A 25,418-nucleotide genomic window follows, 5' to 3' on the forward strand; every position below is an offset into this window, starting at 1 on the left:
GTTGACTTTCTTGACAAAGCTACATGAGTAAGGCAGTTATTGACAAAAATAGAACTGGGAAACTTTAATAAAATCTACCCCTGGTGATTCAAACGATGCTGTTGCTGCCCTCTTGCAGTGTCTGGAAGTTGGGAAGGTTTTGATGGGAGATAACAGGCTTCAGCTGAATCTTGGCAAAACTGCCTGGCTTTGGATGTATGGAGCTTTGAGATCCAGGACTTTAACATTAGTTCTGGATGTGGTTGCACTCAGACAGACTCGGTCTACAACTTGGATTTTCTCCTGGACTTGTGACTTCTGCTCAAAGAGCAGATGGCAATTAGCAGTGGCCTTTCCTGGATTGAGAGTTCCTATGCTCAGTCACTCAAACTCTGGTTGTTTGAACTACTGCATCCAGCTTTGTCACTACAATGTAAAAAAAATGTTGAGTCTTTAGGAAGAGTGCAAAGAGGAAGACCAACAAAGATGATTAGGAGGCTAAAACATATGAATTGGGTATGCTGGAATTGGGTATGTCTAGTTTAATGAAAAGAAGGACTAGGGCATGACATGATAGCAGTGTTCCTATATTTGAGAGGCTGCTATAAAGAAGAGGGAGTCAAACCATTCTTCAAAGCACTTGAGGGCAAGAAGCAATGAGTGGAAACTAATCAAGGAGAGAAGCAACTTAGAACTAAGGATAAATTTCCTGACAGTTAGAACAATGGACCAGTGGAACAACTTGGCTCCAGAAGTTGTGAATGCTCCAACACTGGAAGTTTTTAAGAAGGGATTGGGCAACTATTTGTCTGAAGTGGTGTAGGGTTTCCTGCCTGAGCAGGGGGTTGGACTAGAAGACCTCCAAAGTCCCTTCCAACTCTGTTATTCTGTTATTCTACATGGGGCTACCTTTGAAGATCGCTTGGAAATTATAACTGGTGCAGGTTCAGGCAGTTCTTAGGTCCCCTCAAATGGCCCATGTTATACCACTGTTCTGTTTGCTTCCTAGTGCAATTCAAGACTTTGGTTATTCGCTTTAAAGTCTTACACAGCATGGATCCAGGTACATCTCACCCCAATTGGACTGGCCTATCCCAGCAGCATGTGGGGGCTCATCAGTCAGGCAATTTCAGCTGATGGTGTCCAGGAGAAGATCATTCTCTGCCATGGAACATCTTCTTGGAACATCTTATCCTTTAGTGAGATTGGCTCTCACCCTTCTAATCTTTCATAAAGGTCTGAAGACCTGCCCGATGGCATTGGATCCCAACAGGATAGCATCACATTGGAGGTGATTGAATTAGGAGAAAATCCCACCTACTTCCCCCCACACATGCTGCTCCCTCCCTCTCCATCTGTTAGCCTCAACTTCACTTGCATTGTAATAACAATAGCACTTAGACTTTTAATACTGTCTTATAGTGCTTTACTCTCTAAGCAGTTTACAGAGTCAGCCTATTGCCCTCAACAATCTGGACCCTCCTTTTACCTAACCTTGGATGGATGGAAGGCTGAGTCCACCTTGAGCCAGTGAGAATTGAACTGCCGAACTGCCGGCAACCAGCAGTCAGCAGAAGTAGCCTGCAGTATTGCATAATTGTCTTCATGGTTTCATTGCTTTTAATGTTGTAAGCATTAGACTCAGAGTCATTTCGAAGTGAGATGTGTGGCAAATAAATTAACTAATAAAAATATTATCTGAGGATGTTGATAGAGAAATAGGGAGATGGTGTCATAGACAGAAACCTGGCCAAATTCAGGCTTTCTGTATGCTTTGGTTCATCTCTAATTAGGAGATGACTAGAGAACCTAACCAGCAGTGGGATTCAAAATTTTTTATTACTCGTTCTGTGGGCATGGCTTGGTGGGTGTGGCTTGGCTTGGTGGGCATGGCAGGGAAAGGATACTGCAAAATCTCCATTCCCTCCCCAGCCTACTATTTTCCAGCTCTGTTCTCCTGTCAGGGCAACAAAGAAGACCCAGCCAATCAGCTGGGACTCAGGAGGCAGAGAATAGATGGGAGTGGGAGGTGGTATTTGCTGGTTCTCCAAACTACTCAAAATTTCCATTACCGGTTCTCCAGAACTGGTCAGAACCTGCTGAATACTACCTCTGACCTTAACCCTTACCCTATCCCCAACATGATCAGAGTGGGCAAACCAGTTGTTAAATCAGAATGGCAACAGAACTGATTAAACATTTGCAAGTGAAAAGGGGATTCAAAAGAGGAAAGATTGAAATAGTGGGAATACATAGATTAGCTAATTGATTATTCAGGAACAGTAGAACAGTCTGCCAGACTCTAAGAGGAAAAAACAAGAGGAGGAATGGAAATCAGAAGTCAGGTACTGTTCAGGACAATATGAATGATGATGTGAAGAATGCTTCAATAAAGATCACAGGCAGAAAAATAGAGAAGAAAAGAAGAATCATTATTAACAACTGAAGAAATTTAGAATGAATAGATCTCTCAGTGGAAGCGCTGAAATCTACATGATATAATTTTGATGCAGAAAAGAAAGGCACTCCAGAATGCACTATAGGGAGTAATTGGGCACTGACAGATACATAAATGTGATGACTTAGCATTCCCTTCTTGTTCTAATTTCCATGGTTCGTTAGACTTACTTCCTGCTGTGAACAAGGGAAAAAAGAGCCTGCTTCTTCTTTGTTCAATGTATTATGGCCTCCCCAATGCTGGTCTGGACCAGATTGCATATTTGCAGCTCCCTAGATGTTAACTGATCTGAACAATTTGGTTCAGTATACTTATGGGGCAATGTTAGGAAGAACTTCCTTTATTAAGTTCTTTCTATAAATTCAGACGAGTGAATTACACTCTCCTGCAAAGATAGACCACAAGAAATTCACATGCTCTTTAAAACAATTCCAGGTAGACTTTCTTTTTCTTTTTAATTGAACCATCTCTTTAAAGATAAGAACTCTTTATATTTACTATAATATGGACATTGGATAAGATAACCATCCTCAAAAGATTTCATTACAGTGCTCTATAGGCCTGGTGTAGATTCACACTTCTATCTATCTTGAATTTTATTTTCAATAGTACTAGCAGTAGCACTTAGACTTCTATCCTGCTTCATAGTGCTTTACAGCCCTCTCTAAGCGGTTTACAGAGTCAGCATTTTGCCCCCAATAATCTGGGTCCTCATTTTGCCCCAACAATCTGGGTCCTCATTTTACCCACCTTGGAAGGATGGAAGGCTGAGTCAACCTTGAGCCAGTGAGATTCGAACTACCAAATTGCAGTCAGCCGGCAATCAGTAGAAGTAGCCTGCAGTACTGCACTCTAACCATTGAGACCCCACGGCTCATGGTCCTAATTCGCATTATTTGGTCCAGTGACAAATTGAAAAATTATCTAGATGTCCAGTGCCAAAAGATGTCTTTCCACAGTTAAATAAGCCACTGATAGAACATGAGTCCATTCATATACTGTTTGTTCCAGGTAGTTTGTAAATGTCTTTGTCTGAGATTTATGTATCTATAGAGGGACATTTTCTTTGTACATACTTCATAGATAGCCTTACTTCCACATATCCAGCCAGCAGGGTCAACCTATCCCAAGAGCATCAGGCTAAGGAGGCTTTTAATAATGAATTCATGTCAAATTCTGCACATGTATTGTTGATCATTATTGTTACTATTATCTTCATTTCCAACATTTACACAAGATTGTATGAATGCATATATTGTTATAGGTAAACTCATCTAAAATTTGTTTATAGGTTTGATCCTATAACTATTTTCTGTTTTATTCCATATACTTGGAAAGATGTAAAGACAATACAATAATTTAGCCATGCAACATAACTGAAAGGTGGACACTTGTATTTTTCTCCTGGTATACAAGATGATCTGAAGCTTGCAGCTGTATTTTCAAGCATAGACAAATTCAGGTAGACCTCAATTTACAACCATAAGTGAGCTCAAAATTTCTGTTGCTGAGATAGTTTTTAAGAGAGTTTTGCCCCATTTTACAACCTTTCTTCCTATAGTGGTTAAGTGAATCACTGTAGTTGTTAAGATAATAACATGGTTGTTAAATGAATCTGGCTTCCTCATTGACTTTGCTTGTCGGAAGATCTCAAATGGTACTCACATGACCCTGGGACCCTGCAAACTTCATAAAAATGTGTCACTGGCCAAGCAATCTTAATTTTGATCATGTGACCATGGGGATGCTGCAATAGTCATAAGTGTGAAAAATAGTCATACTTCATTTCCTTCAGTGCCGTTGTAACTTCAAATGGTTACTAAGTGAACTGTTGTAAGTCGAGGTCTACCTGTAAAAATTTGTGGCTATAACAGGTGGAAAGAACTCCCAGGCATTGTTCATCATTCAACAGTTCTGCACCAATATGTTTGATTTTGCTGATTACATGATCATTACATGATTACATTTCAATCTACCTCATATTGACTGGACCCTAAATGACTGTACAACTGAAATCATACACACAACCTTCTATAATGCTATTACAAATCTGGGACTGGAACAACTAGTAACCAACAACACTAGACTAAACAACTGCCTTGATCTCATCTTCTGCAATAGTTTGAATTTAATTTACGGAATACAAACTAAAGAACCCTTTTCCAGTAGTGACCACAATATGATTGACTTTTGTCTCAACATACGTCCACACAAAAATCACCACAATGATGTAATCCCCAATTGTAACTTCAAAAAAGGCAACTATGATCTTATAGACAACGATCTCTCTTCCCTTGATTGGCAATCTCTATTCACTGGATGCAATACTGTTGAAGACCATTACAACATATTTTTACTTGAAGTCAAAAGAGTCATCAAACTATATGTTCCAACAACAACTCCCAAAACAAAACAAAAAAGCAGATTACCCATATCAATAAGGAAACTTCAATCCAAAAAGAGATCACTCTGGCGGAAAAACAAATCTGGTCACGTTGCCAATTTCAAAAACTGATACAAAAATTTATGCCACCAGATAAAGACCGAATGCACCAATTATCACATTAAACAAGAGGAAAACCTTCTAAGCACCAATTCCACCCGTGCTTTTTACAATTTTGTAAACAACAAACTAAAAGACTCAAGGTCCATCCCTCCCTTAATAGGACCTGATGGTAAAGACTGCAACGACGACACCATTAAAGCCAACATCTTTAACACATTCTTCAGCTCAGTATTTGTAAACAGCAATGGATCATGCCCAGTATTTCCTAGCCGTACCACAGATAACAACAATGATCTAATACATATCGATTTCACAGAAGACAATGTTGAAAAATCACTACGCAATCTAAAACCATCTCTATCTATCGGACCGGATGGAATATGTGCCTACTTCTTAAGAAAGCTATCCACTGCCATAGCCAAACCTCTAAGCATAATCTTTGAAAAATCTTTCAGAACCAGCTCCTTGCCTAACCTATGGTCACAAGCCACAGTCATCCCCATCTTCAAAAAGGGAGACCCAAGCCTAGTTGAAAATTACAGGCCAATCTCCTTATGCTGCGTCACCTGTAAAGTCATGGAATCAATTATTAACCAATCCATTATCCTCCACTTAGAGACAAACAACCTACTCTCCAATAAACAATTTGGTTTCAGAAAAAAACTATCCTGTAATCTGCAACTCTTACACTGCAAAAACATATGGACGACACAACTCGACCAGGGCAAAGCAATAGACGCAATCTACATAGACTTCTGTAAAGCCTTTGATTCAGTGGTACACGACAAACTACTCCTAAAAATAAAATCCTATGGTATCTCTGGACAACTGAATAACTGGATAGAAGCATTCCTGTCAAACAGACAACAAATGGTCAAAATCGGGAGTGTCCTATCAAATCCAGTACCTGTCAATAGTGGTGTCCCCCAGGGCAGTGTTCTAGGACCAACTCTCTTCATACTCTACATAAATGACCTCTGCGATCATATTAAGAGCAATTGCGTTCTTTTCGCTGATGATGTAAAGCTGTTCAATACCACAGACAATACTGCTACCCTTCAAAAAGATCTCGACTATGTATCTGAATGGTCAAACAAATGGCAACTTCAAATCTCAACAATAAATGCTCTGTCTTACATATTGGCAAAAAAAATCAGAAAATAAAATACAAGCTGAATAGTCAAGAACTTGTTGATGACCCAAGCTCTGTAAAGGACCTTGGAATACTCACCTCTAATGATCTAAGTGCTAGAGCCCGCTGCAACTACATAGCCAAAAAGGCATTAAGAGTTGTTAACCTAATCCTACGTAGCTTTTTCTCTGGTAATATCACACTACTAACCAGAGCATACAAAACATTTGCTAGACCAATACTCGAATACAGTTCATCAGTCTGGAACCCTCATTACGTATCTGATATTAGCACAATTGAGAAAGTCCAGAAATATTTCACAAGGAGAGTTCTCCACTCTTCTACTCGTTGTAGAATACCTTATGCCACCAGACTTGAAATTCTAGAACTAGAAAACCTTGAATTACGCCGTCTTCGGTCTGACTTAAGCATGGTATATAAAATCATACATTGCAATGTCCTACCTGTCAATGAATACTTCAGCTTCAACCATAACAACACAAGAGCACACAATAGATACAAACTCAAAGTAAACCGCACCAAACTTGATTGCAGGAAATACGACTTCAGCAACAGAGTGGTCAACGTCTGGAATACTCTACCCGACTCTGTAGTCTCTTCCCCAAACCCCAAAAAACTTTAACCTTAGACTGTCTACTATTGACCTCACCCCCTTCCTAAGAGGTCTGTAGGGGGCGTGCATAAGCGCACCAACGTGCCTACCGTCCCTGTCCTATTGTTTCTCTTATTCTTTTATTTTTCTTATATGTACCCATTTCATGTATTCACAACTATGTATACGCTTATACTTATTATCTTGTAAACAATTGGCAAATCAAATAAATAAATAAATAAATAAAATGATGGTTCAAAGAATTATCAAATTGGAAGGAGTCATTTTTGCCATTAGCCCCACACTGTCTGCTCAGTATAAGAATCCAGATTAAAGCATTCTTGAAAGATGGCCACCATCTAGTGTGAGGAAGTCGCACAACATTCTCAGAGACTCTTCCCATCCTGCTTACAATTTTTGCGAACTATTGCCTTCTGGCAGAAGATACAAAACAATTAAAACTTGGACCGCACGTTTTCTGAATAGGTTTTTATCCCAGAGCCATAATTGCACTTAACAATGAACTTAAGGACCATCATCAGTGAGCTGTTGGACAGTATTACTTGGTCTGTTGTGTGGATGCTTGTGTGTTTTTAGGGGATGGGGAATTTTGGTGTGTGCATGTTGGGGTCTGGTCTCTGGATATTATGTGAATTTTGTTGTATGTGTATACTGTGTATATACGTACAATGACAATAAAGTATTATTATTATTAGTGAAAGAAGTCTAGCTGTGTAATTGATTTTATTTGAAAGGTATCTTGGTTGGATCCTTAAACTGATAGACTATTGCATCATTCTGCAAACATATTTTACCAGCTTCCCACTAAGGGCCAGAAGTAGATTGCCCATTAATATTCCTTATTCCTTTTAGGTGTCATGCATTCTAAATCTTAAAACCACTAGAAGGATCCATGGAGACAGATTGTCAACTTTTACTTTTCTCCAGCTACCCCACTTAGTGATGATTAAGATCCATTTCAAGCAATATGGGCTCTAATTTTCCAACTTTTATCACAGCATGAAATTGCTGTTTAGAGCCCCTTTCGTCCACTTCATCTTTATTTCATATAAGGTAATAGAAAAGGCATCCCTGCTTGCTTTTAAGATCAAAGTGATTGTCAGGTTCATAAAAAGAGAGAAAGAGAGAGAGCCTGCAAAAAAAAAAAAAAAAAAAAGAGAGAGAGAAAGAACTCTGATGCAAAGAAAAGAAATAGGGTATAACACTCTTCTGTAGGCATCCTTGCTTTCTCCTCTAAAGATGACTACATTTCTTAGATTATGCATTTGAAAAGAAAAGAAGACGGAAAACATTTCTATCCATTGTTAACTGTCCAGATGCATCACCTTTAAATAGGAAAAACAGTATTTAAATACCTACCATCTTTTATCCAAGTTAAGTGTGGAAGTGTTTTTACTCTTATTATTATTTGAAAATAATAAGATGAGCAACATAATGAACGATTGCAATTCTTTGTTCTGTCCAGTAATTGCCAGTTAAGAGGAAAAGTGGTATTCCAGCATTGTTTTTTAAATTTTTTTTTCTAATAATTGAATTCTAAACTGCAATTCACTGACAATAAATTGGGCCCATAACTAGCAAAGGTCAGAGTTTGATCTGATGTGGGTGAAACCAAAGCATTGCATAGTGCTCATTTCTTTTCTATCTCTCACTCTTTATTAAGTTCTACATGCCTATTTCCCACTACAATGCATATGAGAATTTTTGGAATGGTGAATGATCCATGGATGGAGAATCAGTCCCTCTTTCCCGTGTGCAGAGATGCACTTTCAATGAACTTCTGGAGCAGGCTGTCACTTGGGAATCTACCTACGGATCTCCTATCAACAAATATTATTACAACTATCCTACTCCAGGTCAAGCTTGACAAATGGGAGAATCAACAGCAGACTTTTTAATTTTAGCTATGGTTTCCTGGGTTTTTTTTTTGTAAACCACCCAGAATCACAAAAAAGGGGTCCTTGCAATTAAGGAGACACATCAATGTATAACCAGCAAGTCAATCAAGAGCCAAAGTCAGTTAGTCAAAGGCCTCCTCAAAGTCTCAGAGTTAGATCACAAGGCACAAAGAATCAGGAGATTAGAGAATTTAGTCAGTCAAGGTTCAATCAGAAGAATAGCTGCTTATTCTAACAAGTTCAAGAGAATTTTCAGATATGAGCTGCTCTCAAGTAGACTTTCACACTGAAGCCTACAGCTTTGTTGCATGAACCACTGGATGTCTTTTCAGTTCCTGCAGGAATAAGCCAATGAATGGAGTGAATGAATGAATGAATGAATAACTCTCTGCTAAGACACATTAAGCTATTTAAGCTGTGAACACACCAGGATGAACCAAACTGTTCATTAGCATACAGTTTTAGGAGAGTGCAACATAAGGTGATCTCTCCTATAACTGAACACTCTTCACCTTCCAGTCACTAACAGTACTGCTTTTCCTATAAATTGGGTGATTTTACAGGTGAACAAAAAGCCAGATAGGGGACCTCCCTTCTAGGGGGGATTGGTTTTGCCTTTTTTCTGTGCTTAAATATGTTGACCTGAATGATGACCTGTCATTTTCCCTAGAAGAACCTTCTTCAGCGAGGACCTCAGTATTTGCCTAGATATATCGTGAAGGTTCTCACTATTCTGTGATTTCCTATCCTGGAATGATTATTTAGAACTGGTTTTTCCTAAACCAAAATGTGGCTCAAGATAACTCAGCTAGTTTTCCCTGCATTCTTGAGCTGAATTCTCAAGTACCAAAGGAATACCACATGGAGGAATAGGATCGTTGGTTTATTAGGGTTCACTTCTGTCTAGTGATCTAGTTGGAGCCGCTAGCATTTAACATATAATATAGCCTAAATCTACAGCATAATGCCAGTTTGTTCCAGATAATTTAGCAAGCTCCTCTGAATATGCATTGGATACCTCCTGCTTTCTCTGAAAAATTGTCTGTCAAACTCTAAACATATGCATACGAGGTTAGATTCTACATTTAATACACTAATTCAAGCCTTTATACTCTATTCAGAGCTGAAATCAAACTTTATGTAGGAAAGGGAGGAAAAAAACAGCTGGAATTAGAACATGCTTCTACATTTCATCTATGCAATTCTGGGGCATAATGAATTATACCATTCTTAAAATGTTGAAAGGCCATAATAAAAGATAGGAAATTAGACTCATAGTTCTATCAGAGATATCTGCAGGATATGGTTAAAAAAAAAATCAAGATGACAATCACAATGATGTGATCAAAATGCAAAATTTCTTAATGTTTGCTGCACATAAAAAGTGGTGAAGCTTTGATCCCTATGGAGGTCTACTCTTTTTAATACTCTGCCGACACCCCAAAGTGCTATGCTGTAGCACAGTCCCAATGATAGTCTTTGTTAGCTAATATGTTAAAGACTATATTTCTGTTTGCATGTAGAATAGATGTTAAGGTAATATCCCTATTGTCGTAGTATTCAATAAAACATATATAAGGGAAAGATCAATTATTCCTACCAGCAGCTTTCTGTACTCGAATATAATTGCTATGAGATGATATTTCTCTAGCAGAATATGTAAATGAAATAAATTGGAATAATTATAGGAATAACAGTTTGGTTGTTAGGTAAAAAATGTCTACGGATGTGTGAATGTGAATACAGGTAGTCCTTGACTTATAACCACTGTCGAGCTCAAAATTTGCGTTGTTAAGCAAGACATTTGTTAAATGAGTTTTCCCCATTTGACAAGCTTTCTTAGCCACAATTGTTAAATGCATCACCACAGTTGTTATGTTGGTAACAAGATTGTTAAATGAACCTGGCTTCTCCATTAACTTTGATCATCAGAAAGTTAAAAAACTTGGGACACTGCAAGCGTCATAAATATAAGTCAGTTGCCAAGCAATCTGAATTTTGATCACATGACCAGGGGGTTGCTACAATGGTTGTAACTGTGAAAAACAATCATAAATCATTTTTTTCGGGTCCGTTGTAACTTCAAACAGTCACTAAATGAATTGTTGTAAGTCGAGAACTATCCGTACACATAGAAACCCTAAGAATTAAAGGATTTGGAAAGAAGATGGTGTGGATTTGTTCTCTATTGTCCCAGAGTATTAACTGGAATTAATAGGTTGAAATTACAAGGATGATTATTTAGGGTAGATGTCAGAGATAAACTTCCTATTTTATAAACTGTCTATTAAACACTTCTATGTTGCAACTTTACAAATAATCCTGATTTTTTTTGCAGCTGACACCCTGACTAATTTATGCACCAAGGAAAATTGTTTTGGGTTATTTTGTTTAAAAAAAGATACAATATGTATTAGCCTGCAGGAAACTCCTCTTTCAATCATTGGAACAGCTTTTATATACAGCTTTTGCAGGGTCTGTATGGCTGTTTTGAAAATCATTCCCACAGTCTACACATGTGGTGGGATTCAGATTTTTTTTTTATTACCAGTTTTATGGTGGGCGTGGCAGGGAAAGGATACTGTAAAATCTCTAGTCAGAGGTGGCATTTGCCGGTTCTCCAAACTACTGAAAATTTCCGCTATCGGTTCTCCAGAACTGGTCAGAATCGGCTGAATATCACCTCTGGTGTGTATGTACAGCTCCTTTGCTTTAGTAGCAGTTCCACAGGTGGAGTTATATGCACATGAACAGGCAAACTGGAACAGCTTTTGAAGCAGATGCACACAAGTGCATCTTTAATGTGGCTGCTTTAATGACTGGAAAAGGAAGACATTTGCATCCTATCATTCCTCTGAAATGGGCCTTTATCTTCACCATAACGTTGTAAAAAGGATGAAGTGCTTATATGCTTTATTTATATGCTTATTTAAAGCACATTATCTGCTGCATTATGCGAAGCTCAAAGCAGCTTGGGAGAGTTCAACATAAAGGCTTCATACCTTACTGTAGATTCAGGCAGGTGAACTTAATGTTGTAGCTAAATTTCAGAATAGCGTCACCATCACACACCCTTTTAATTACTAAGTGCAGGTAATACTGGGGCACATACCGATATTATCTATATTCAAGTAACTATAGACGGGCTTTTCTTAGAATAAATAAAACTGTAGGCTAAGCAAAAAGCAAGAAAATTGGAGGCTTACCTCTGGTCATTACAATTCCTGCAAGGGATCTGTGACATGCATGGAGGGCACCAAAGTTATCCGTCACCTCCTGAAATTTCTCTGCAATTATTTGGTACACGGAATCAGCAAATTCCTGGAAAGACATAACCGGAAGCTGTTCTATTAACTTGGCATGACCAAAGCTGTGGATTGCATCTTCAAGTTTTCTCCTTTAATTCATAACAGCTTGTGTGACTAACTATAAAGAATCATAAACTTTGCAGTTCATCTCTTTGCATTCACATGGCCTGCAAATAGAAAATAGCTTCCAACCAAAGATTGTCCTGAAAAAGAAGACACAGCTTTTGCAACATGGTGCTAAGCTGTATTGCACGATTACTACTTTTTCCTTGACCCTACTGTCACTTTTCAGACTGTCTATCAAATCATTGTCAGCCGATTCAGTTTCTTTCATTTCATTTGCATCTTGACCATAATTTGTTGCAACTCAATGCTGGTTTGAGTTGGCTTTCATTCCTTTAGATAGCAATAGCACTACGCATTTATATACCACTTTATAGTGCTTTACAGCCCTCCCTAAGCAGTTTACAGAGTCAGCCTATTGCCCCCAACAATTATTTTACCCACCTCGAAAGGTTGGAAGGCTGAGTCAACCTTGAGCCCAATGTTATACATATTGTATGTTAGTCGCTGTATATAAGCTATTTCCTCAGTACAGAATACAGCTAACTAAAGAGTCATTGACCAAGATGGGCGGCCATAGAAACTGAGCAAGCAAACAAACAAACAAATATGGTGCAAATTCAATCCCACAAAGACCTGTCATTTATTTCACAGACCAAGAAAAAATACAGCAAGGAAGGCTGAACCTGAATTAAGACTAAGTACCAATAGTCCTCGACTTATGACTGCAATTGAGCCCACCACTTCTGCTACTAAGTGAGACATTTGTTAAGTGAATTTTGCCCCATTATATTATCTTTTTTGCCAAAGTTGTTAAATGAATCAGTGTAGATGTTACGTTAGTGACACGATTGCTAAGTGAATCTGGCTTCTCCGTTGATTTTGCTTATCAGAAGTTCGCAAAAGAAGATCACATAACATTGCAACCATCATAAATATGAGTCAGTTGCCAGTGGTCAGTTTCAGTGCTGTTGTAACTTTGAATGTTCACTAAATGAACTGTTGTAAGTCAAAGACTACTTGTAAAATAGGGAATGAAACCAACCGCATCTTTCATACAGCTAAAGGATAATCCTTGAGCCTCATCTAAGCAGATGTTTAAAGCTCACAGTAAATTTAAAAACAATACATAGGTGTTTTTTTTTACAATATATAAGCTAATAATTTTATAGCAGCATATCATTTTTAAGTGAAAAACATTTGCCCATTTGTCAGGCAAAGTCTTGTTACTAATCCAATTCCTCCTTTCTCTGTTATGGCCCAGGGTTGGCACGCAATAAACACATGGTAGGTGGAAGCTTGACAATTTTTATTTAATCATCTTCTCCCACAATCCCCACAATCCAGCAATTCCCGGTCCGTTCTCCAAAGTCTCTGCCCCCAGGTTACCCTTACAGTCTAAAAGCAAGGCTCAAACACATGTGCCCACATCTGCTTCATGAAACTTCCTGGCAGTGAAAGTCCACAGAAGCAGCACCGCTCTGGGCGCAAGACTAGATCTCAAACTTGGCAAAGTTAATGATGAATGTCAAAGCAAAGGATCAAACCTCAGTCCACACCAGCAAGGATTCTGGAGCAAGGTTCTTCTTGGAGCTGTGGAGTGTGATGTTGAGAAATACAACAATTGTTTGCAATGAAAACCCCTCCCCATGGCGTCTCCTTAAATGCTTCTCTCCAGGTGATCCTTGGGAAGAGAGGCAGGGTACCCTCTCCCTGAGCAGTTGGGTCACCCTCAGGGGTGGGATTCTACCAGTTCGCACCTATTCGCCAGAATTGGTTGTTAACATTCTAAGCAGTTTGGAGAACCGTTTGTTAGAAGAAATTACTGGCCTAATCCTGTAAGGAAAGCAGGAAGGAAACATTTTGGTGTTGCTTACAGAAACTGCCTCTCCATTAACCCTTATTACATTATTGGCAGAACTAAACTTCCTGTCTCAGGAACGTCTCTGGAATTTTTTCCCCCTCCTTTGCTGGTACTTGCTTGTGTGGAGTGACCATTCAAAGTTACAGTGGCACTGAAAAAAATGACTTATGACCATTTTTCACACTTACGACTGTTGCAGCATCCTTACAGTCATGAGAGGCCAGGTGAGGAGATGCGTACCTCGATATGAGTGATATTGAATTGGCCACACCCAGCAAATAACATGACCACCAAGCCACGCCCACCACCTATGCCACTCCCACAGAACTGGTTGTTAAAAAATTTGAATCCCATCCCTGGTCACCCTGTGCTAACTTTGCCTCTTCTCCACTCTCCACACTTGGGGATGAGGTAAGCATTTGCTCATCTCCAAGCTCCACCCCTACTCCCCACCTGCCTCTTTCCGTCTCTTCCCACTTCCTCAGTCAACCTGCACCCTCTCTTCTTGTCTGCCTACTCTTCCAAGGCCCAAGGGATCCAGCTCAGGACTGCCTCGTTCTCATACCCAGGTTGTTCCTCATGGGTCATAGGGACTGTGCACCCTCCTCTCCATTGGCACCGACTCCATCTCCTTTATTTTGTAGAAAAGTTTTTTTATTTTTTAATTATTTAGATACATCTTTGATCCATAATCACAAATACAGCTTTCTAGCATTACATCATTACCCAGTGCCAAGTTTTCTTCTTTATATTCTCAAAAATTACTTTATATCAGTCTCTTTATTTTTAATCAATTTCTATCTTCCTTGATCATATATTCTTATATTCAACATATTCTCTATTCATATCATTTCATTGATCATTCAAAATTTCATCTAAATTTATATTATCTCCTATTAAATCCCCTTTCCAATATTACATTTGCCACTGTTACATATATTTTGGAGCACCATCTCTCTTCCTCCTCAGACCCAGGCTCCAACAGGGCCACGACATTCTCCCAAGAGTAATTCACTACTCATTTCAATGTTCTAGCTTCTGAATAGGCCTCCTTAATCCAAGAGCTAGTGACTGAGATCATTCCATGTTTCCATTTTGATAAATTTATGATCTGACTGCTTACCAGATGTCCATAATAGGTCTAACCTATTGGGACTGACTATGTCTTCCTAAACCATACGCTTAAATAATGTAGCTATTTCTAGTCTGTGTAGAGTGGGGAAAGGGTACATATGCCATGGCTTTCATCTGCTAAGTAGCTGAGCAAATGCCATCTCAAACTTTTTATCATCTCACTGACTTCACTGCTTCTCCTAAGTTCAATAGATGTAAGATCTGGCTGATACCTGCCAGCAATTTGTTGAAGCAAGAGCCTGAGCAGAACAGAACAGAAGTGTTTTTAAATGTAGACTTGCAAGTAAACACTCCATGCTGGGAAAGCACCTCGCCTTCTGCTCTAAGAAAAAGTAGCTAAATCAAAACATGCTTCCACTGAGTGCTTTGTCTCAAAAGATTTGTTCACATCCCGCATGCCATATGGTTTTAGAGCAGCTATAATAATAAGTGTTCATTAATTATTAAGCTTTGCTGTAAATAAATACAGAAAAGCTGTCTTGCTGTCACAGTATGAAGAACAAGCTATGCCTGCACAGATGTAAGTCATGCATTCTTTTTCCTGTTGACATCTCCCCAATTCTCCCTCCTTCTCCCCATGTCTTTTTAAAGTGAATGTAATCATCACCCATTTCAGGGCACCAAGATATGGTTTCTCCTTCAAGTGTATAGACAACAGAACACTCTTGCAAACTTATCTTCTCTATGACTATAGCAGTCCATTGTGGCTCTTAAATATGTCTCATTTGCAATGCCGTTCAACTGGTTGAACTTATTTCTTTTATGGACTTCAATAATCTGTAAAAGATGCCTATGATAAAAGGGAAAGAATTCAACATACCTATGGATACTGCCAAAGAGACATGAGGATGCAATTGGGACACAATAATTGGAGAAAATCAGGCTCCAACACCTTCAGATCTGCTCCATCTTCTCCTATGGCCATTATTTTGATCAATCAAGTCAAACAATCCTTGGCATTTATGGTGATGCTATGTTATGTAATACTGGATATGTTTATAGCAAGACATGAATCAGCCATGGTTTAATAATGAACATGTTTTACTTAAGAGGATGAAGAAAGTGGAAGAGATCTTTTAGTTTTGTCCTCTGATTTTTAGTATCTCATCAAGATAAACTGAAGAGATGACAGGGAGAAACTGTTCAAACTGTACTGAATCTATAGCTTGTCAATCTGAATTATGATTCTGTGCAGTGTGTTGGGTTTGAAGAATAAGGTAGGTGAATTGACCCATCCATAACCAATAATTGTTACAACTGAGATTATTGTTGCAAAAGAGATAATTTCAGTTATGGTGCTGGACATGGGAAGAGAGAAGTGTTGTGGTTCACCGGCATTCTGTGCAGACGGCAGTGGAATTGGACAGTGGGGAAAACGGGGACCAGTCCAAGAGTCTGGAAAGGACTTGGACGAGGGTCTTGTGTCCTATGCAGAGATGGGGCCAGGACCATCTGGGAGTGGTGTGCTGACTCTGGGCCTCTGGAGTCTGGCAGCAGCAAGGCAGAGGAACAAGGGGAGCCTGTTCCCAGTGCATGTGTATGCAGAGCTGCTAGAAGGCAAGAGCAGCTGAGACAAAAGAGGTGACTTGGGAGTAAGGCTTGGAGGTGATTGCCCCTCCCCTAAGGTATAAAGGAGGTGCAAAGGTAGAGACACCTTTACAGGAAGCAAAGTCATTCACTCTGTTTGGATTAAACCTTGGAAGCTTTGTGTGGACTTTGTACTTTGATTAGTTTTTTACAGTTAATTTACTTTAGTTGTTGGCAGCAATTCAAAGGAGATAAGGTGAGTGCTTATCTCAAGGTACGGCTTGGGACTCATTACTGGCTGGGAATGCACATAATTCCCAGAGCTGAAATAAAACAAGAGTTGTTTGGACTAAGTGTTTGCTTAATTATGGTCTCAGGTCTCAGCTGCCTTTGAACTCCTGAGCAGTTACTCACCAAGCAGACAGTACTCACTCTTTGATGTAGTCACATTTCAGCTTTAATTTGAGCAGTCAGGATTAACAGCAGCAAGAATGGGAAACCCGTGAAAAGCCAGTGCTGAGAGTTAACGCCTCTCAGTGCTTGAAACACTTCCTTTGTAAACAACCCCAGGTTAACAAACATCTGCCCCCTCCTAATACCATACCCTCCTAATATCTGCCTGCCATCCTGCATCTCCTATCCTACCCCTTAATCATCCAATGCCCGTAACCTATTCTGCAGTCTATTCCACCCCTGTGCTCCCTGCACTGTTCCCAAACATTGCAAACAGCCACGGTCACACAAATGCAGCCCTACGCAGTACAGGTTTTCACAGCCTCCCAGCCACTCAGCAGCAGCTCTGTCACACTGAAGAGTACAGAATCATCAGACTGCCAGGTCTTCCTTCTTTCCGAGCTACTGGGCAGCGGCAGCTTGCTGATGGTTCCAGAACAAAACAGAAGGCATCTGGAGCTTCTGGGCGGCCATAGCATACAGTGGCTGCCGATGTCACCCCCCTCGTGCACCCTGCTGATGTGTTGGGCTTCAGAGCAGGTTGGAAAGCATCCGGAGCCCGACATCAGGAAGCCTTGGTCAGAACAGGAATATTCTAAGGAACTTCAATAGCCACAGAGAGATTGCTTTTACAGGGTACATTCAAGGCCCAACTGTCATGTACTGATGATTAATCCATGTGGGAGGTTTTGTAATGGTCAATAACTATGACCTTCTCATCCACTCTCTTGTAATACAGTAGTCAGTCTGCTATTTCCCGAGAGATAAGTTTGTAGTAGCTATTCTCTCCCACTCAGTGTACAGCCTGTCTCCAGAAGTTGATGTTATAAACTTAATTTCTAATTTCTGGTCCTGTCTAGAAAAAGCAGATTTCGCTTCCATGAGACATTCAATAGTTTCATTCAGATTTTATTGCTCTATGAAACTGGGCTGCCACTAAAAGCAAAAAGTAAATATATTGACAAGTGGTCAAGCATTTTGTTACCACTTTGTTGGGCAGCTGTTCAATTTGAATTACAGACTTTGGCCTTTAAATATTTCTATGGGAGTTTGTCTAAGAATAATCTGCAACAATGCTACCTGCTAACTGAAATATTTAAGCCACACATGGATGGATGTGATCAATTGTGACATTGTGGAGAACCATCAATATTAAACAAATGGTCAGACATTTTCAGCCTTATATTAAGATCTTCTAGGCCTCATTTGTGGACATGATCCACAGAAACAATCTGATTTTCATTAATTACTTCTGCTTTTTATTAATTGCTGCTGATTTTTTAAAAAAACATTCCAACTGCTCAATGTCAAGGGATATAATGTGCATTCAATTATTTCATTTTAATTCTAGCATTATAATCTTGTGAAGTGCCTTGAAGAATAAGGAGATAAAAATCCAGATTTACAGGGAAATTCTTTCTTGACTTCAAACAGGATGGACAGCCAGATCCAAAGAAAATTCATCCATTAAGGGAAGTTGTGACAGGTTCTAATTGCATAGAAAAAGGTAAAAATGACTCAATCCTACAAATCAATACAAGAAAGTGTATTCTTTTTTTTAAAGATCAAATTATAACCTTAATTTCCCCCTAATCCTACAGTCTGATCCATCATTCTTTCTATAATGTCCGACATATAGGCATCACATTTACAAAGAATTAATTAATTCAGAGGGACATATTGCTTGCGTAAGAATTTTTGTTAAAACATCAGAAAGAAGAAACACATTTTAACAAACCCGGTTAGATATTCCAGTAAACCCACTTTTATTTACTCAATTTGGCAGCCAAATCCAAAGCAAAGGAACACAATGAGATAAAATCATGGTCAAATAGCTAGACAAAGATGATCAAAGTTAGGCTGAGAAAAGACTGCCTGGGAATTTTTAAAAGATCTATAAATTCCTTGCATGAGAATCAGAAGAAATAACAATGGATGTTCATTAAAACAAAAACTAGAACACAACTTAAGAAAAAAACAAACTTTTTTTTAGAGAAACAATGCAACTTACTTCCCTCCTTTTATTTTTTTTTCCAGAGAGCTCTATTCATAAAGTCTATCTCTATTTGAACCCTTTTTCTATATCGCTGATAGAAAAAGCCACAGACATTTTGCTGCTTTAGCAAAATCCTTTTGATTTTGTAGACAACAAACTAAAAGACTCAAGGTCCATCCCACCCCTAAAAGGACCTAATGGTAAAGACTGCAACGATGACACTATTAAAGCCAACCTCTTTAACACATTCTTTGGCTCAGTATTTGTAAACAGCAATGGATCATGCCCAGTATTTCCTAGTCGAATAACAGATAACTACAATGATCTAATACATATCGATTTTACAGAAGACAATGTTGAAAAAGCACTATGCAATCTAAAACCATCTCTATCTATTGGACCGGATGGAATATGTGCCTACTTCTTTAAAAAGCTATCCAATGCCATAGCAGAACCTCTAAGCATAATATTTGAAAAATCTTTCTGGACCAGCCCCTTGCCTAACCTATGCTCACAAGCCATGGTCATCCCCGTCTTCAAAAAGGGAGACCCCAGTCTAGTTGAAAATTATAGACCAATCTCCTTATGCTGCGTCACCTGTAAAGTCATGGAATCAATTATTAACCAATCCATTATCCTCCACTTAGAGACAAACAACCTACTCTCTAATAAACAATTTGGTTTCAGGAAAAAACTGTCCTGTAATCTGCAACTCTTACACTGCAAAAACATATGGACTACATAACTTGACCAGGGCAAAGCAATAGATGCAATCTACATAGACTCCTGTAAAGCCTATGATTCAGTGGTACACGACAAACTACTCCTAAAACTAAAATTTTATGGTATCTCTGGATACCTGCATAACTGGATAGAAGCATTCCTGTCAAACAGACAACAAATGGTCAAAATTGGGAGTGTCCTATCAAATTCTGTACCTGTCAACAGTGGTGTCCCCCAAGGCAGTGTTCCAGAACCAACTCTCTTCATACTCTACATAAATGACCTCTGTGATCATATTAAAAGCAACTGTGTTCTCTTCGCTGATGATGTAAAGCTATTCAACACCACAGACAATACTGCTACCCTTCAAAAAAATCTTGATTGTATATCAGAATGGTCAAACAAATGGCAACTTCAAAACTCAATAAATAAATGCTCTGTCTTACGTATTGGCAAAAAAAAATCAGAAAATAAAATACAAGCTGAATAGTCAGGATCTTGTTGATGATCCAAATTCTGTCAAGGACCTTGGAGTACTCATCTCTAATGATCTATGTGCTAGAGCCCACTGTAACTACATAGCCAAAAAGGCATTAAGAGTTGTTAACCTAATCTTATGTAGCTTTTTCTCTGGTAATATCACACTACTAACTAGAGCATACAAAACATTTGCTAGACCAATACTTAAATACAGCTCATCAGTCTGGAACCTGCATTACGTATCTGATATTAATACAGTTGAGAAAGTCCAGAAATATTTCACAAGAAGAGTTCTCCACTCCTCTACTCATTGCAGAATACCTTATGCCACCAGGCTTGAAATTCTAGACCTTGAAAACCTAGAACTATGCCACCTTCGGTCCGATCTAAGTATAGTATATAAAATTATACATTGCAATGTCCTACCTGTCAATGAATACTTCAGCTTCAACCATAACAATACAAGAGCACACAATAGATACAAACTCAAGGTAAACCGCACCAAACTTGATTGCAGGAAATACGATTTCAGCAAGAGAGTGGTCAATGTCTGGAATACTCTACCTGACTCTGTGGTTTCTTCCCCAAACCCCAAAAACTTTAACCTTAGACTGTCTACTGTTGACCTCACCCCTTTCCTAAGAGGTCTGTAGGGGGCGTGCATAAGCGCACCAATGTGCCCACCATCCCTGCCCTATTGCTTCTCTTTATTTTTTTTATATGTATCCATTTCATGTATTCATAACTATGTTTATGCTTATACCTGTTATCTTATCATCACTTGACAAATAAATAAATAAAAATAAAATAAAAAAAGATTCTGAAAGCATAGAGCCAAGCAGTGGTGGGATTCAAATTATTTTACTGCTGATTCTGTGGGCATGGCTTGGTGAGCGTGGCTTGATGGGCATGGCAGGGGAAGGATACTGCAAAATCCCATTCCCTCTCCACCCCACTAATGTTCTTTCCAGCTCCGTTCTCCTGTGCAGGGCAACGAAAGAAGACCCACCCGATCGGGTGGGACTTGGGAAGCAAAGAATAGATGGGGACGGAGCCAGTCAGAAATATTTTCTGGTTCTCTGAATTACTCAAAATTTCTGCTACCGGTTCTGCAGAACTGGTCAGAACCTGCTGAATACCACTTCTGGAGCCAACCCAAGATATGGCTTTTGAGCCAAAAAATTAAACACAAATCTGTTTTTATACCTATTGGTGTCTAGGGCCCAGTCTTAATAATCTGGCTATATCTTATAGATCAGATGATCCAACCTTTCTGGCTTTGTGGACCAGCAGAAGGGGGAAAGAGGGGATGAGTGTGAAGGAGTGGCATGTGCCCAGTTCTATTTGCACAAATGGTGTGTGTACTACCCACTGCTTCTGTAGTCCAAGTCTGAACAGGCCACGACCTGGAGGTTGGGGACCCCGTTATAGATGGCCAGGGATAGCATTTGGGGATGTTTTATTTAGGTTTTGGGGTTAATTCTTAATTCTTCAGTTTTCATGGATCTCCCAGAGAAGCTCGAAAGCAGGGATTTCATTGAGGGCCACTTCAGGGTTGTGTTTGACCTTGGGGGGCCAGGGTGGGAGTAGTAGCCAGGGTGGGCCTGGCCAGCTCAATGTCACTCATTTCAGGGGTGCCTGTGGTGACCTTGAGTGCTTTGCCAGTGAAATGCGGAGCTCGGGAGGGCCACCCGAACTGTGTTTTCACCAGCAGAGGGTCCAGGAGGCCATCACAGCCTCCCGAGCTCTGTTTCTGCTGGCAGAGGCAATGCAGGCTGGCCCTTTGCTATTTCCAGGGGGGCCTCATGGGGCAGATCTAAGCACCCTGCAGGCAGATCCCTGGACTTTGAGTTTGACATCCATGCTCTGCAGTCATTGTTCAGCAATCTTGATCTGAATGGTCTCTAAGGGCTGCAGAATATGGACATATGTTGTTGGTATCCTTGAAATAGAAATACAACAATAATGAATCTGATAACTAATGATTTGCTGACCTTTACTGATGCCCCAAGCAGGCTACCTGTCTTTCTGATTGGGTTTGAATCTAACCTAATTGTCTTATGAATTTTTTTATCCTTTTGTTTTGTTCTACGAAGAAAGCTCTATTTGTAGACGATTTTAATGCTGATAGCTTAGAATCTTTGTTGAGAGTGTGACTGATTCAGAATCTGTGTTTGATAGGCAGCAGTTGGAAAAATCTATTTGCTTATCATTCACCCAGCAATTTATTTGTTTGTTTGTATCCTGGCTTTGTTAATTTTACAAATAACTCAGGCTGGGGAACTTACCCAACATATCTTCCTCCTTCTATTTCCCCCACAACAACAACATCCCTGTGAAATGGGTTGGGTTGACAGTAAATGACTGGCCCAAAGTCACCCAGCTGGCCAGTGGTGGGATTCAAATATTTTTTACCACCGGTTCAGTGGGTGTGGCTTGGGGAGCATGCTTTGCACGTGTGCACACACTTTGTGTGCACACACACACACACCAAATGCACACTTTGTGCAGGCCCAGAGGCGTTTGTGCATGCGCAGAAGCGTTCCACCTCACCTCCTGCAAGCCTGCACTCTCCCGGTCGCTTCAGCAGCTACTGCGCGGCACTCTTCTGTGCTGCGCAAAGCAATTGCTCTTCAAATTCAGAGGATAAAGGTGAGTATGGGAGCCTGGCTGGGTGGGTGGGCCCAACAGCTGTGCGGTGGAGAGAACCAGTTCGGTCTCCGCAGCTCATCGCCGCTACCAGCTCGGCAGAACCGGGCAGAACCAGTAGAATACCACCATTGCAGCTGGCAGGACTAGAACACACAGACTCCTGGTTTCTAGGCCAGCACCTTAATTTATTTTATTTATTTATTTGATTTGCCAATTGTTTACAAGATAATAAGTATAAGTGTATACATAGTTGTGAATACATGAAATGGATACATATAAGAAAAATAAAAGAATAAGAGAAACAATAGGACAGGGACGGTAGGCACGATGGTGCGCTTATGCACGCCCCCTACAGACCTCTTAGGAAAGGGGTGAGGTCAATAGTAGACAGTCTAAGGTTAAAGTTTTTGGGGTTTGGGGAAGAGATTACAGAGTCGGGTAGAGTATTCCAGACATTGACCACTCTATTGCTGAAGTCGTATTTCCTGCAATCAAGTTTGGTGCGGTTAACCTTGAGTTTGTATCTATTGTGTGCTCTTGTGTTGTTATGGTTGAAGCTGAAGTATTCATTGACAGGTAGGACATTGCAATGTATGATTTTATATACCATGCTTAAGTCAGACCGAAGACGGCGTAATTCAAGGTTTTCTAGTTCTAGAATTTCAAGTCTGGTGGCATAAGGTATTCTACAATGAGTAGAAGAGTGGAGAACTCTTCTTGTGAAATATTTCTGGACTTTCTCAACTGTGCTAATATCAGATACTAACTAAACAGGGTCATTTTATTTATCAGATTATTAGTCCATTTAATTTGCTATCATCTGCATCAATGACACCACTCCAGTGTTTCAGATAAAAGCTTTTTCATCGTTCTAAATAACTTGCCATTGAACCAAGCATTTTCTTGTGCTCTTGTAGAAAGCAATGGCCCTTCGCCAAAGGAAATCCTTATACCATAGACTCCATTGAGTCTGATGATAATCTTGATGCCTAGAGTGGAAATTGGCACAAGAAGAGAAATAAACCCCATGTAGAAGCTGGGATAGGTCCAATCCTTGGACACGTAATTTCCTTTCTCTCATGGTGTGCTTGCAAGACTGAGCACTGCCAATTCTGTCAATACCACATTGTTGTGCTAAATGAAGCATAAGCCATGATACTCTTCAGAAATGACACTTGTTTAATTATACTGTTAAACTAACACTGTAGAATAGGAAGAGGGGAAGTACTGGGAGATTGTGATAAAAAAGCAAGAAAAGGGGAACAGCAGGTAACCGAAAAATGTCTACTTTGTCTTTTTGCTAACTTGTTACGATGGGTAACCAATTTTTTTTTAATTCAGAATGAATCAAGGAAATATTTTTTTCATACAATTCTGTAGTCCATTTTTAAGAAACCCTTAGAGTTTTATCTTTAAAGGGTTTGATTTATTTGCTGTGAAAAACTGGCATTTATTTATATAAGATTGATGCAGGAAAAAAAATCTTAAAAAATCTACATATTATTTACATTATATTAATCAAGACTCTATATTATAACAGGGAATTCTGCATACAATAATGCAGTACTCTTAACATGTTGGGAAAATTCAATGAGCTCAAAACAAATTCTTGCATAGAAATCACATGCATGTCACTAGATCTGGAATTAATGGGTCTTTGTTCTGATTCAGGAAACTCCTTACATTCTTATTTTTGAGTGACATCTCAGCATGCCACTGACGATATATACAGAGAACAAATAATTAAATTATGGATCTCAGTGCTGGATCATCAGCAAAAAGTAACATTATTCATATCTTAATGCTTATTTCAAATGGCATAAATAAATGAAATATGCTATATTTGCAATGGCAGTCTTTGGGGAAAAACTGACATTCAACAGGAATTTTGAATGGATATTAAAATCAATAGATTATTAGGGGAAAAGTCTTTAGTAAACATTTTCTGTTGAAATCCTGTCTTTGGGCTTATTGGACTCAAATATTAAAAAGGTTAGATTTGCATACGGGTGGGATAAAATATTCTCCTAAACAAGCACCATCAAAAACTGCTGTTGCTTTTTTGCTACTCCAGCGCTTTCTGTTGACATTTGGAGGCAAATGTAGAGTATAGCAAATGGAAAATTTGAGGAATATCTCCCCATTGGCAACAAGGGATTTATGATGGCTAAAATATACAACCTCACCCTCATCTCCAGCCTTTTTACATCAAATAGGAAAAAGAAATACTGATTCTTTTATTCCAAAAATCAATATAAACCTAGGATTTCTTGTATTTCCAGCTTTTTAAATTTAGCTTTCATTGTTTGGTGTCATGCAGACTTTTCTCGGCTTGGAAAGGTTGTTGGAAAAGAGTAGCTCTTCTTTCTCCTGAGATTTTAGCACAATTTCCCACACCTTGAAGCCGTCAAGTGGGTCCCTGTCCTTCACTCAATATTATAAATGATTGCTGACTGAGATTCATAAGGACATAGCAAAATGCCCCTAACCATTAACTAACTACTTTGGAAGGGAAGATGAGTTATTGAGGAGCAAGGGTTTTTTTTGTCTTCAATTAAGAGGTATGATAATATTATTCACTTTTTAATTAGTAGCGAACATACCTACTTGA

General features: G+C 39.3%; 1 protein-coding gene across 4 annotated transcripts in view; it reads right to left on the bottom strand.

The window, feature by feature from the left end:
• Positions 1–25,418, bottom strand: part of ADARB2 (adenosine deaminase RNA specific B2 (inactive)) — a 504,709-nt gene that overhangs the window by 61,444 nt on the left and 417,847 nt on the right. For all 4 annotated transcript variants that reach the window (XM_087946315.1, XM_087946316.1, XM_087946314.1 and 1 more), the window contains one exon: positions 11,814–11,928. In XM_087946315.1, coding sequence (XP_087802441.1) covers positions 11,814–11,928 — 115 coding nt within the window. The remainder of the gene's footprint in view (positions 1–11,813; positions 11,929–25,418) is intronic.

Source organism: Notechis scutatus, chromosome Z (assembly GCF_049901735.1).
Source record: "Notechis scutatus isolate UNSWTSFEM ecotype Mainland chromosome Z, rNotScu1.2, whole genome shotgun sequence".
NCBI classification, from domain to species: domain Eukaryota; kingdom Metazoa; phylum Chordata; class Lepidosauria; order Squamata; family Elapidae; genus Notechis; species Notechis scutatus.